The following is a 13,127-nucleotide window of genomic DNA, read 5'->3' as shown; positions in this document are numbered from 1 at the left end:
AGCCAAATGCAGTAACGCAGAACCGCAAGGCACAAGAGATCCTGAGCAAGCTTGCAGATTCCTAACGCAAACAACCCTATGGGACTGCAGGGGTACATGTGGAACCTGGTACTACCCTGTGTGACTAAAGTATAGAGTACCTAGGATAACGTGAACATATAGAAACCATATTATACATCTATGGAAAGTTACAGAAGGCCCAAGAGCCACAGGACCTGAGACGAGGAAAGCTAACATGGGCTGCATGGAGCAAGAAGCAAACTCACAGCCAAGGTCAGAGATACGCGGACACATTCCAATCTCAGACGACAAGGGGACTAGCTATAGAGAAACTGAATAAATCCTCATAATTGCAAGCTGAATAGCTCGATTTTGTGGTCGCTAAACACATGGTACAGCCAAACGAGACAATGGATAGTCATCCGTGGTGGGAAAGCACAGCCGATCCCCGCAAACCAGACGCAGACTGCAGCAAGTGTTGCAACGTGAGGAGCACAGTCTCATAGGCAAAGGTGGTACACACAAGTTACAATGCAGACACATAATCGTTCACATCACCTTGAAGAGGTGCACAGCGAGCTGAGAACTCGATCGAGTCCCAGGCCTGGGAAGATCAGCTGTAACCAATCACAGCCTAGAAACTCAGGGGTAAATGGCAAGGGGCATGAACCAATGGTAAGCCCACCACTCTGTAACAATACAATAGATTGTTTCTTGTGGATGGAACAGGCCAGCCACCTGACATGTGTGGACCAGTAGAATAACCTCTATAGGGTTCTCTATAGGTAGTAGTGCTCTCAATACCCAATCCCTTGTGCTCATAGGTTTTTTGAGGAAGGGCCCAAGTGATGACGACATAGTCGCACAAAACTATGCCGCACGCCATGAAGAGCTGAGATGTACCACAGAATTCTCGTTTTCTTGTATTGGTCCCTGTTGGTTTTATTTGCAAAAAACGCAGTATTACTTGCTGTTGGCTGAGTCCTCTGTTTGTTCTGTGGAGGGTATTGGGCCCTCTAAGTCGGCGGGCGCCCATCCATACTCTGGCATACCTGGGAGTCCCTCCCAACACAATATTCCACCTAATGATAGATTGTTTACAAAAATGTTACTTTTTGAATAGGACAATATATTGCTTAGATGATCTAGTAGAGTTTGTTTGCATAATTATATAATAGTAAATCCCATTCACATCTACTGTATGCAGGGCATGGCAATCTGGCAAGCACATAGATGTGGAGTAGGAGAGAGAGGGAGGGATAGAGAGAGGGAGAGATGGGAACTCGAACACACCATCTGTCCAGGTCCTGAATGCATCTGCTCAGGTTAGGCTGCTGGAATCTACCTTCATGCAAACCCTGCGTCTTGCCATGACACAGGGTGTGTATACCATGGGAAGGAAATGAGGCAGCAGTGGGGTACCAGTACAAAGCACTCGAAATGTGAGTTACATGAGCCTGGGATGCAATACAGACAAGTAACATGTTCTTGAATCAGGCCGAGACATCATATTCATGTCTTACAAACTTTTATGAAATTTTGTGCAATTTAGGATATCCCAAGAGACTCGAGAAACTCTTGGTGGCCATTTTGGGTGTTTTCTGCATATAACCCTGTCTCCTGTTTCACACACACGCGTGCATTGCACAGCTTTTGCTGAGGCCAGCTGCCCATAGCAGGAGGCTGAGTATCGGGACGTTCCCTAGCTCTCTAGAAGACTTGCGATATTGAGGAAGTGTATTCTAGGCTTTTCTAAGTTTGAGTGGCGATGGTATCAATTCACAACTGGGACTTGCCACATTACATGTAACTGGAAGTTTGAGATATATTTTGAACACATGTCCTGGAACAAATTGTTCATGAGGGTCTGAGGGTGTGACTGGCTGTTTTAGGATTAAGGAACACGCTGAATCCATGAAAGCCTTGGGTGGGTGCAATTTCAACCAGACACCTACATGTGGTGTTAACGAAGCAAAGGAGAATTTAGAGAATAAAATAGAAACATAATCAGGTAGACTGCTTCTGGGAGTCCAAGTTACCAATGGGTTTCCTAATGTTATTAGTAGCTAATCTTCAGCTCTTAAGATAAGTAAACTAAATTGTTGGTAGGGGCACCATGGAAACCCAGCACTGGGTTCCACCAAAAACGAATATAAAGTTTAGTCGTACAGAAAACTCTGCAAGGTTAGTGTCACACACTCAACGGGACAAAGGCTGTGTATTTTAGAGCAAACATCAACTGATGCCTGACAAAGCAAATACTAATTTAGTATGTGAGCAAGTCGGAACTCTACTTTCTTGTAAACAAATGTTACAGTAAAGCTTATAATAATTTCAGAAATAATTCAATACACAAAGAGAACTCCTGACAGTCTATACAATACTTGTATCGCGTGTTTCTTATGAATGTACAACAAAACATGTTTTTGATTAGGATAACAACATTTTGGAAAACAGTCAAAATATCAAACAGCCATATTTACTTAAGTAATTTTAATTTAAGTGAAGTTATCCAGAAATTGACTTAAATATGTCAAGAGCTGTGGAGTAACAATGTCAATGTTTGGCTTGATATATTTTTTCCATGGCGTTCGTGTACCACAAAACAAGTATCTTTTCTGGATCCTGCATGTTGATCTGGCTATTAGGGGCTTTCAGCTCCTTCAAGCTTACAAGCTTGATTTTAAAATGGTACATCAACGCACATGCACCTTTGGGGTTCCATAATGGGAACTCCTGGAGTCTCGAAGTGAAAGGCACCTGCCTTCAGAAGGGCTTCCTCGCCACAGTCATTATGCCCAGAGATGGACAACAAGGTCATGAAAAATATATTAAGCAGGTGAAATATGCTACTTTATTTGTTTAATAAGATTTTAATTTCAATGTATAAGGGTGTCAGGAGCTTGCAAGTTATTGGTGAGTGAAACCCCCTTTGAAGAATGGCTGTGGTTTAAGAATGCAATATGGCTGAAGCACCACTTGATGATATTTAGCCAGTTTTTTGTAGCCAAGAAAGAAATGTCCAAGGCCACTTGTCTATGAAATAAGCCTTCGCATCTTAGTTCACAGAAATTCATAAAAAGAGAATTATCAGGTGATCAGCTACAGTAACAATGGATTAAAGCAATAACTACAACATGGGTAGGAAATGAAAGACCAGGACATGTTCTAATGCATTTGTTCAACTAAATCAAAACAATAACTTTTAGCAATAGAACTAGAAGTGAACTGGAATGAGTAATAATACCTAGGAATAGCATACTAGTAAACATTGAACACCACACACTTGACACTGACTCCTTGTTTGCAGAGATTGTATTGCTCCAGAGATTATGGGCCCTATTATGAGTTTGGTGGTGCGCTGTAAAATGGGCAGTAAAGTAATGACTGTCCCTTTTTGTTTCACCACGAAACTCAATGTGGAGGAGCTACCTCCAGCTCATAACTGGAGGTATTTCCCTCCACATTAGTACTCGGGCCCCTCCCAAGGCCGTTACCCGGCTGACAAAGACTCACCTTCTGTGGGTCCGACCTCTGTGTCCCTCAGAGTTCCATCTCTTTCTTCTGCAGGCCACCATGGAGAGGGAGAAGGGACTACATGTAGTCCCTCCTCCCCGTTCCATGGCGGCCATTCTGTTTGTTTACTTTTTTTCAATGGCAGCCTTGGAAAGGGTGAAGGGACTACATGTAGTCCCTTCTCCCCGATCCCTGGCGGCCATTGGTTTTTGCTTTTTTTTTTCTCGAGTTGAGAAACGGTTTCAACGCTGTTTCTCACCTCGAGACAAAATGCTATTACTAGCCCGGTATGACGTACCGGAGTACTAATAGCAATAGAACCTTTCGGAGGGGGTGCATTACCATTCTGGTAATGCCTGAGGCCTACGTTAAAGCTCTCGCTTTGCTCGGGCTTGTAACTATTGCCCCGGAGGCATTACCAGACCCTTAATACTATCCTTTCTGTGTTCTATTGCTTTATTATTGCCAAAAGCTGGAGGAATGAACCTGGCAAAATTGCCACTCACAGTCATTCCTCCAAAATCTCTAGGGAGTCCTGTGGATGCTGAAAATGGGGACTAACACTGCCATCCTGTCACTTGTTATCAGGCCGATTTTGCATGACTACAAGTGGCAGTAAGGTTAAATGAGTTTTGTGGTAATTGCTGCTAAACTCATAACGAGGCCCCATGTGTTTGCCGGCCCTGCTGCAGTATTGCTCGATCAGGATGAGGTGATTGTACTTGAGACCTATTGCAAATTCAAAGACCATTATAAAAGATCCAATGCAGGTTCAGAATAACATACCCACTGCATCTGCAGCTGTCAGGTCAGAACTGTACTCTATCACTTCAATGTCGTAGCCGGCACTTCCTTCAGCTTGGATCAAAAAGAGATGAGAGAGAGCGGAAATCATGCAGGTGCAGAATGCTGGTGTTTGAGAAGAGCGCACAGTCCAGACTATGTCAATTATTGAGGACATTTTACCATTCATTACCTATTCATCTTTGGTGCAATGTACACATATGACTTGAGAAGAACATGTGATAATAAACTGAGTGGGAAACAGCACGTTTTCACTCCAACAATATACATTTATTAACGTGAATTCATTGATTGGTGACACATACCTCACACAGACATCATCGGGTTGCAAAGGTTGAATTTCAGGACTATCTAAATGCGATGGTCACCGCTGCCCCGAGTGAGAAACAGTGGGGGCGGCTGAGAGACCATCTGGGCTGTGGATCAGGAAATCAAACATTCAAGATGCTTCACTGCGGTGCTTCCCCCAGTGATGTAACCTCCATTAGAACACATAACCATACATGTGTGTGTGTGTCAAATATGCAATGCCCCCTGAACTTTGGAACTCATGAGAAGCAATATGCAGTGCTCCCCCAGTACTGTAAGATTCCCCTATAATCTGCAAAGGCTCCTATTGCTGGAGAGCTACTGTTACAGATAAGTAATGTTTTCTCTATCGAAGGATCCTCCCCAGTTTTCCATGCTTTTGGGGAGTCTACTTGGCAGCTACAGAGACGTGGCACGCGGCTTTCTCGTGTTTCTATCTGTATATCTATGCCTGACCTACTTTGCATCACACCTGGCATTTGGGTCCAACATGTCATATTGTTGGCCACTTAAGAGCACTTCGGCCTGTAGGTTATAGGGCGGTGGCTCAGAGACCACCCTTCAGTGGATTGTGTGTTGCACGTTCAAACCACCCTGAAGTGCTTCGACCGGAACGAGTGGACAGACAGGATGTGAACTGAGGGCAGATGAAAAGGGACTAGGCTGAGATGGTTGCTCTCCTTTGGCAGTGTTTCAAGGTAGTAATGGTTACAGAAACCGCACCTTGCATAGGAGTACCGTCAAAGCCACTCTAGGTCATTCAGAATGGGTTATAAAGCAATCAGGTAATGCCTGGTTTTGTAGCATCATTTAATATATGCAATATTACACCTAATGATATATTGTATACAAAAGTGTTACTCCTTTAGTAGGACAATAGATTGCTTAGACGATCTAGTAGAGTTTCTTTGCATAATTATAAATAGTAAAGCCCTTTCACATCTACTGTATGCAGGGCTTGGCAACCAGGCAAGCACATAGATGTGGGGGAGGACAGAGCGGGAGGGAGAGAGAGAGCGAGAGGTTTGACCTCAAACACACCCTCTTTCCTGATCCTGAATGCATCTGCTCAGGTTAGGCTTCTGAAATCAGCCTTCATGCGAACATGCGTCTTGCCATGACGCAGGGTATGCACATGGGAAAGAATTGAGGCTGTAGTGAGGCACCGGTACAGAGCACTGGAAATGCGAGTTACGTGAGCCTCGGATGCAATACAGACAAGTAACATGTTCTTGAATCAGGCTCAGGCATCATATTAATCTCTCACAAGCTCGTATGAAATGTTGTGGCACTTAGGATATCTCAAGAGACTCGAGAAACTCTTGGTGGCCATTTTGGGCGTTTTTCTCTTCCCAATCCCACACCTCACACACACCTGCTCAGCAACAGCTTCTGCTGAGGCCAGCTGCCTATATCAGGGGGCTGAGTATCAGGGACGTTCCCTAGCTCTCTAGAAGATTTGCAATTTTGAGTAAGTTTGTACTGGGCTCTTCAAACTTTGAGTGAGGATGGTATCAATTCACAACTGGGCCTTGCCACATTGCATGTAACTTGAAGTTTGAGATATATTTTGAAGACATGTCCTGGAACAAATTGTTCATGAGGGTGTGAGGGTGTGACTGGCTGTTGTAGGATTAAGGAACACGCTGCATCCTTGAAAGCCTTGAGGGGAAGCAATTGGTACCAGGCCCTTAAATGTGGTATTAACGAACCTAACTAGAATTTAGAGAACAAAATAGAAACATAGTCAGTTAGACTGCATCTGGGAGTCCAAGTTACCAATGGCCTTTATAATGCTATTAGTAGCTAATCTTCAGTTCTTAAGGCAAGTAAACTAAATTATTGGTGCAGGCACCAATGGAAACCCAGCACTGGGCTCCACCAAAAACGAATATAAAATATTGTTTTACAGAAAACTCTGCAAGGTTAGTAACACACTCAATGGCATAAACGCTGTGTATTTTATAACATACTTAAACTGATGCCTGATAGAGCAAATACTAATTTAGTAGCTGAGCAATTCGGAAGTCTACTTTCTTGTCAAAAACAAGTTATAGTAAAGCTTATAATAATTTCAGAAATAATTCAATACACAAAGAGAACTCCTGAAAGTCTATAAAATACTTGTATTGAGTGTTTCTTATGAATGTACAACAATGTTTTCGATTAGGATAACAACTTTTTGGAAAATAGTCAAAATATTAAACAGCCATATTTAATTAAGTAATATTAATTTAAGTAAAGTTAATCAGAAATTGACTTAAATGTGGCTTTATTTTGTTTTGCTTAGATTTTCCAAAATGTTGTTACATTCATTTAAACCATATTTTGGTATACAATTTCCATGAAAAGATATTTATAGACACATTGTTTAACACTGTAAACCTTGAAAGTTTCAACTTAAAAAAACATTGCACACGGCACGTAAAACCATGTTTCATCACATCAACATGTATGCCAGGTGCATGTTAAGTGTGATAAACAAAGGACATGGAATCCATGATCAAATGTACACATTTCAAATTTGAATGAAAAATGCCATTTAATAACAAAGCCTAAGGGAAACACGTGGATAAAAGCTAGGCTCTTCGCACAGAAAGCAGAGGACCAAAACTTGCCCTATAATCTGTGGCTTTGAAGAGTACACCCATAGCATTAAAGGGAAGAATTGATTTATTCTCACAGGCTTAATCCATGCTGAAAGGAAGCACAGGGCCATCACCAGGTTCCCACTGGACACAAACGTCAGCAGGGAACCACCTGATTGTCCTAGGCTGATAACACCACCTGTGAGAAGTCTGGAAGGAGGATAGAAGGGTTTTAAATCAACATAAACTGACCATGTCATGCCTGTGGTTGGAAAGCTATGCTTCTAGATTGTACATCCCAGAAAGACTAAAGCATCAAGGATCATGTTCCACAATGACGACATGCAATCTTTTTTCACTTAAAAACATGCAAGCCGATTCATGGAATAATTAGCGCGGCGCAAGTGGCCAAAAACGTGCGAATCGCAGTGGAATAGCGAAAATCGCAGTGGAATAGCGAAAATCGCACGAAAAGCAGCGCACATCGATTCATGGAAGGCCGTGCGCGAGAAAACCATCGGACGTGCGATAAGAAAGTGCGCGGCGCACGTTGGCGCACAGGCCATCTAACGGCGTGCGCCAGGCCACAGCGAAAAATCGCACAGTCCACAGCGAAAATCGCACATAGCGCGGCGCACGCAACAAAAGTAGGCGGAACACGGGGCGTAACACTCGGAATGGGGAACAACTTGCCAAAATGTGGGCGTCACGGGGGAAGCACAGGGTAAAAGTGCGCGGAACGCCCACACGCTCGCCTACAACACGTATTCATGGAATAGAATAGGGCAAAAAAGCGCACGCTCAAACCAGCGCACAGGCACAAACACGACCGCCACAAGAAAGCAGGCGGTAGCGTCTCTGCGCCTGGAAGAAATGTGCGCTAAAAGGTGCGCCAACAAATAGCACCTATATACAGCCATGATGAATGTCCAATACTGTGGCCCTCCAGGATAAATGACGTACAAAGGGGTACCCACAAACACAGACACGCGCTGAGAGAAAAAATAAACGTGTGCGTGTATACCGCGGTGCGCGGGAAGTTGCACACGCGATATGGCCGGGTACGTGGATTTCGGGGGTGCGCGGGAAGTTCCACACGCGATACGGCCGGGTACGTGGATTTCAGGGGTGCGCGGGAAGTACCACACGCGATTAGTCAGGGTACGTGGATTTCAGGGGTGCGCGGGAAGTCCCACACGCGATTAGGCAGGGTACGTGGATTGCAGGGTTGCGCGGGAAGTTCCACACGCGATATGGCTGGGTACGTGGATTTCAGGGGTGCGCGGGAAGTACCACACGCGATTAGTCAGGGTACGTGGATTTCAAGGGTGCGCGGGAAGTCCCACACGCGATTAGGCAGGGTACGTGGATTGCAGGGTTGCGCGGGAAGTTCCACACGCGATATGGCCGTGTACGTGGATTTCTGGGGTGCGCGGGAAGTTCCACACGCGACATGGCCGTGTACGTGGATTTCAGGGGTGCGCGGGAAGTTCCACACGCGATTAGGCAGTGTACGTGGATTTCAGGGGTGCGCGGGAAGTTCCACACGCGATTAGGCAGGGTACGTGGATTTCAGGGGTGCGCGGGAAGTTCCACACGCGATTAGGCAGGGTACGTGGATTTCGGGGGTGCGCGGGAAGTTCCACACGCGATTAGGCAGGGTACGTGGATTTCAGGGGTGCGCGGGAAGTTCCACACGCGATTAGGCAGGGTACGTGGATTTCAGGGGTGCGCGGGAAGTTCCACACGCGATATGGCCGTGTACGTGGATTTCAGGGTTGCGCGGGAAGTTCCACACGCGATATGGCCGGGTACGTGGATTTCAGGGGTGCGCGGGAAGTTCCACACGCGATATGGCCGTGTACGTGAATTTCAGGGTTGCGCGGGAAGTTCCACATGCGGTATGGCCGGGTACGTGGATTTCAGGGTTGCGCGGGAAGTTCCACACGCGATATGGCCGGGTACGTGGATATCAGGGGTGCGCGGGAAGTTCCACACGCGATTAGTCAGGGTACGTGGATTGCAGGGGTGCGTGGGAAGTTCCACACGCGATATGGCCGGGTACGTGGATTTCAGGGGTGCGCGGGAATTTGCACACGCGATATGGCCGGGTACGTGGATATCAGGGGTGCGCGGGAAGTTCCACACGCGATTAGTCAGGGTACGTGGATTGCAGGGGTGCGCGGGAAGTTCCACACGCGATTTGGCTGTGTGCTCCCAGGCATTACCTGTACACCCTCCACGGCCCCTGCAGGCAGCACACACCACAGGGGACCACCCTGCACACCTGCTCATGTCTCCCACCACCCCCACCCCCCAGCAGTGCAGGGGCACCCTCCACCAGGCCCCCACCCATGTCTCCCACCACCCCCACCCTCCCGCCACCAGGGGTACCCTCCACCAGGCCCCCACCCATGTCTCCCACCACCCCCACCCCCCAGCAGTGCAGGGGCACCCTCCACCAGGCCCCCACTCATGTCTCCCACCACCCCCACCCCCCCGCCACCAGGGGCAGCCTCCACCAGGCCCCCACCCATGTCTCCCACCACCCCCACCCCCCAGCAGTGCAGGGGCACCCACTACCAGGCCCCCACCCATGTCTCCCACCACCCCCACCCTCCCGCCACCAGGGGTACCCTCCACCAGGCCCCCACCCATGTCTCCCACCACCCCCACCCCCCAGCAGTGCAGGTGCACCCTCCACCAGGCCCCCACCCATGTCTCCCACCACCCCCACCCTCCCGCCACCAGGGGTACCCTCCACCAGGCCCCCACCCATGTCTCCCACCACCCCCACCCCCCAGCAGTGCAGGGGCACCCACTACCAGGCCCCCACCCATGTCTCCCACCACCCCCACCCCCCCGCCACCAGGGGCAGCCTCCACCAGGCCCCCACCCATGTCTCCCACCACCCCCACCCCCCAGCAGTGCAGGGGCACCCTCCACCAGGCCCCCACCCATGTCTCCCACCACCCCCACCCTCCCGCCACCAGGGGCAGCCTCCACCAGGCCCCCACCCATGTCTCCCACCACCCCCAACCCCCAGCACTGTGGGGAACCTGCCAGCAGGCCCCCACCCATGTCCAACCCATGTCTCCCACCACCCCCACCCCCCCGCCACCAGGGGCAGCCTCCACCAGGCCCCCACTCATGTCCCCAATCACCCCCACCCCCCAGCAGTGCAGGGGCAGCCTCCACCAGGCCCCCACTCATGTCTCCCACCACCCCCACCCCCCAGCAGTGCAGGGGCACCCTCCACCAGGCCCCCACTCATGTCCCCAATCACCCCCACCCCCCCCAGCAGTGCAGGGGCAGCCTCCACCAGGCCCCCACTCATGTCTCCCACCACCCCCACCCCCCAGCAGTGCAGGGGCACCCTCCACCAGGCCCCCACCCATGTCTCCCACCACCCCCACCCTCCCGCCACCAGGGGTACCCTCCACCAGGCCCCCACCCATGTCTCCCACCACCCCCACCCCCTAGCAGTGCAGGGGCACCCTCCACCAGGCCCCCACTCATGTCTCCCACCACCCCCACCCCCCCGCCACCAGGGGCAGCCTCCACCAGGCCCCCACCCATGTCTCCCACCACCCCCACCCCCCAGCAGTGCAGGGGCACCCACTGCCAGGCCCCCACCCATGTCTCCCACCACCCCACCCTCCCGCCACCAGGGGTACCCTCCACCAGGCCCCCACCCATGTCTCCCACCACCCCCACCCCCCAGCAGTGCAGGGGCAGCCTCCACCAGGCCCCCACCCATGTCTCCCACCACCCCCAACCCCCAGCACTGTGGGGAACCTGCCAGCAGGCCCCCACCCATGTCCAACCCATGTCTCCCACCACCCCCACCCCTCAGCAGTGCAGGGGCAGCCTCCACCAGGCCCCCACTCATGTCCCCTATCACCCCCACCCCCCAGCAGTGCAGGGGCAGCCTCCACCAGGCCCCCACTCATGTCTCCCACCACCCCCACCCCCCCGCCACCAGGGGCAGCCTCCACCAGGCCCCCACCCATGTCTCCCACCACCCCCACCCCCCCGCCACCAGGGGCAGCCTCCACCAGGCCCCCACCCATGTCTCCCACCACCCCCACCCCCCAGCAGTGCAGGGGCACCCACTACCAGGCCCCCACCCATGTCTCCCACCACCCCCACCCTCCCGCCACCAGGGGCAGCCTCCACCAGGCCCCCACCCATGTCTCCCACCACCCCCAACCCCCAGCACTGTGGGGAACCTGCCAGCAGGCCCCCACACATGTCCCCCTGGCCCCAGGTCCTGACGATACACAATCATGGCAGTAATGGCCAGCATACCCAGCACAAACACCCAGGCAAGGATTGCATCCACCCACATAGTGAATGCAATCACATGACACAACCCCAATGGCAAGTATGCAAAAGAACACATGTCCGTCACACACACATACACAAAGGGTGCAAGTGAATGTCAAAACCCATATCATGACATGTAAGAAACCAATGAGAAAATAACACAAGTGTAAGAAAATATAAAAAATGTATTAAATAACAAAAATAAGTTAACTTTTCAAACATACAACTATCTGGCTAAGTAAAGAAATGGTCCATGTCCGAGAACAAAAGTGATAAACAAGAAAACAAAGGAATGAAAAAAAATAAATAATTGTCCAAAGCAATATCATGTAGTAGGAAATTAATGAAAAACCATTACATCATGGTGAAAACAATAAGAAATTTAAAAAATGTATCTCCCAAAAAAACAAACTATATACAGGAATGTACCAGGGTCCATGAGCCCAACACCATAAATGAAACCTACTACTAACTAATGAAAAATATATGTACAAAAAAGTGGCCATTGTCCGAGCGGTCCAAAATAATAAAAAAAAATAAAGGAAACCTAGCACTAACTAACTAAATAACTATATACAAAGGCAGCGGGCAAGTCCTGCGGCTCACTTGGTGATGTTGCTGGCCAGGGCATCATCGAACTCCATGTCGATGTCCTGGAGGCGGGATTCTGTCCTGGCCCTGAGGTCTCGCAGGGACAACCCCATGTCCACCTCAAACTCCCTGCGAGCTTCCTCGAGGCACTCAGCCCGCCTCAATGCCCGACGCATGGAGAACTCCGCCCTGACCATGGCGAGCCGCTCCTCTTCCGCCCGCTGCCGCTCCGCACCTATCCGCTGGCCAAACTCCTCCCACACGGAAGACACCACCATCCCAGGGTTGCCCTGCCCTCCGGCCGATGCCTGCCCCTCTGCTCTTGATGGCCCCGAGCCATGATGCCTCCCACGTCGAGCCCGTTGCTGCCTCCGACGCCACTGCCTCTGCCAGCACGACGGCATCCAGGCTGATGGAAACCACCGACGCCGTCGTGCACGTGCCCTGCCCGATGATGCCGTCACATCTTCCATCTGCTGGGGTCCACTTGCTGTGTTGTCCACCCCTGCTGGACCTCCGACTCCCAACTGTGGCAGGGATGGGATCCTCACCGAGCTGGCTGCATTGGTCGGGGCAGGTCCACAGGGGGCCCTGGTGGCATCTGGGCCGGAAGACGGCAAGGAGAACGACCGGTGGATAGCCTGCACAGAGGAGGAGAGGGCCGTCAGATTGGCCAACACATGCAGGAAACCCCCGAACATGGCCGATCCCAATTGGGCCACGTCGGCACGGTGCACTTCGTGATGACGTGCGTGCTCCTCCCGGGAAGCACGCACGGCATCACGAATCACAGCCGTGCGCATCGCGACCCCAATCAGGACCTTCTCCACGCGGCCAGGGGTTCCCACGTCCGCAGGTGGAGGGGAGTCAGGTGACATGGACATCCCCTCTACCTGCGGACGGGCCTGGGACGGGGCATCCCTGCTGGTGCATGGTGGTGCACTCACAGGGTCAGGGACAGCGACATGCACAGGCCCCTCCACGGTGACC

The 13,127-nt window shown here is 50.7% G+C and overlaps 1 protein-coding gene across 13 annotated transcripts in view; it reads right to left on the bottom strand.

The window, feature by feature from the left end:
- LOC138582484 (uncharacterized) overlaps window positions 1-13,127 on the bottom strand; it is a 451,229-nt gene that overhangs the window by 215,638 nt on the left and 222,464 nt on the right. For 12 of the 13 annotated variants that reach the window (XM_069653811.1, XM_069653815.1, XM_069653819.1 and 9 more), the window contains one exon: window positions 4,303-4,374. The exons of the other annotated variant lie outside the window; for it this stretch is intronic. In XM_069653811.1, coding sequence (XP_069509912.1) covers window positions 4,303-4,374 — 72 coding nt within the window. The remainder of the gene's footprint in view (window positions 1-4,302; window positions 4,375-13,127) is intronic. 13 annotated transcript variants of the gene reach the window in all.

This window comes from Ambystoma mexicanum, chromosome 3q (genome assembly GCF_040938575.1).
Source record: "Ambystoma mexicanum isolate Mex_15411 chromosome 3q, UKY_AmexF1_1, whole genome shotgun sequence".
NCBI lineage: Eukaryota > Metazoa > Chordata > Amphibia > Caudata > Ambystomatidae > Ambystoma > Ambystoma mexicanum.
The sequence above is the reverse complement of the archived record's forward strand: the minus strand, read 5'-3'. Positions and strand labels throughout refer to the sequence as shown.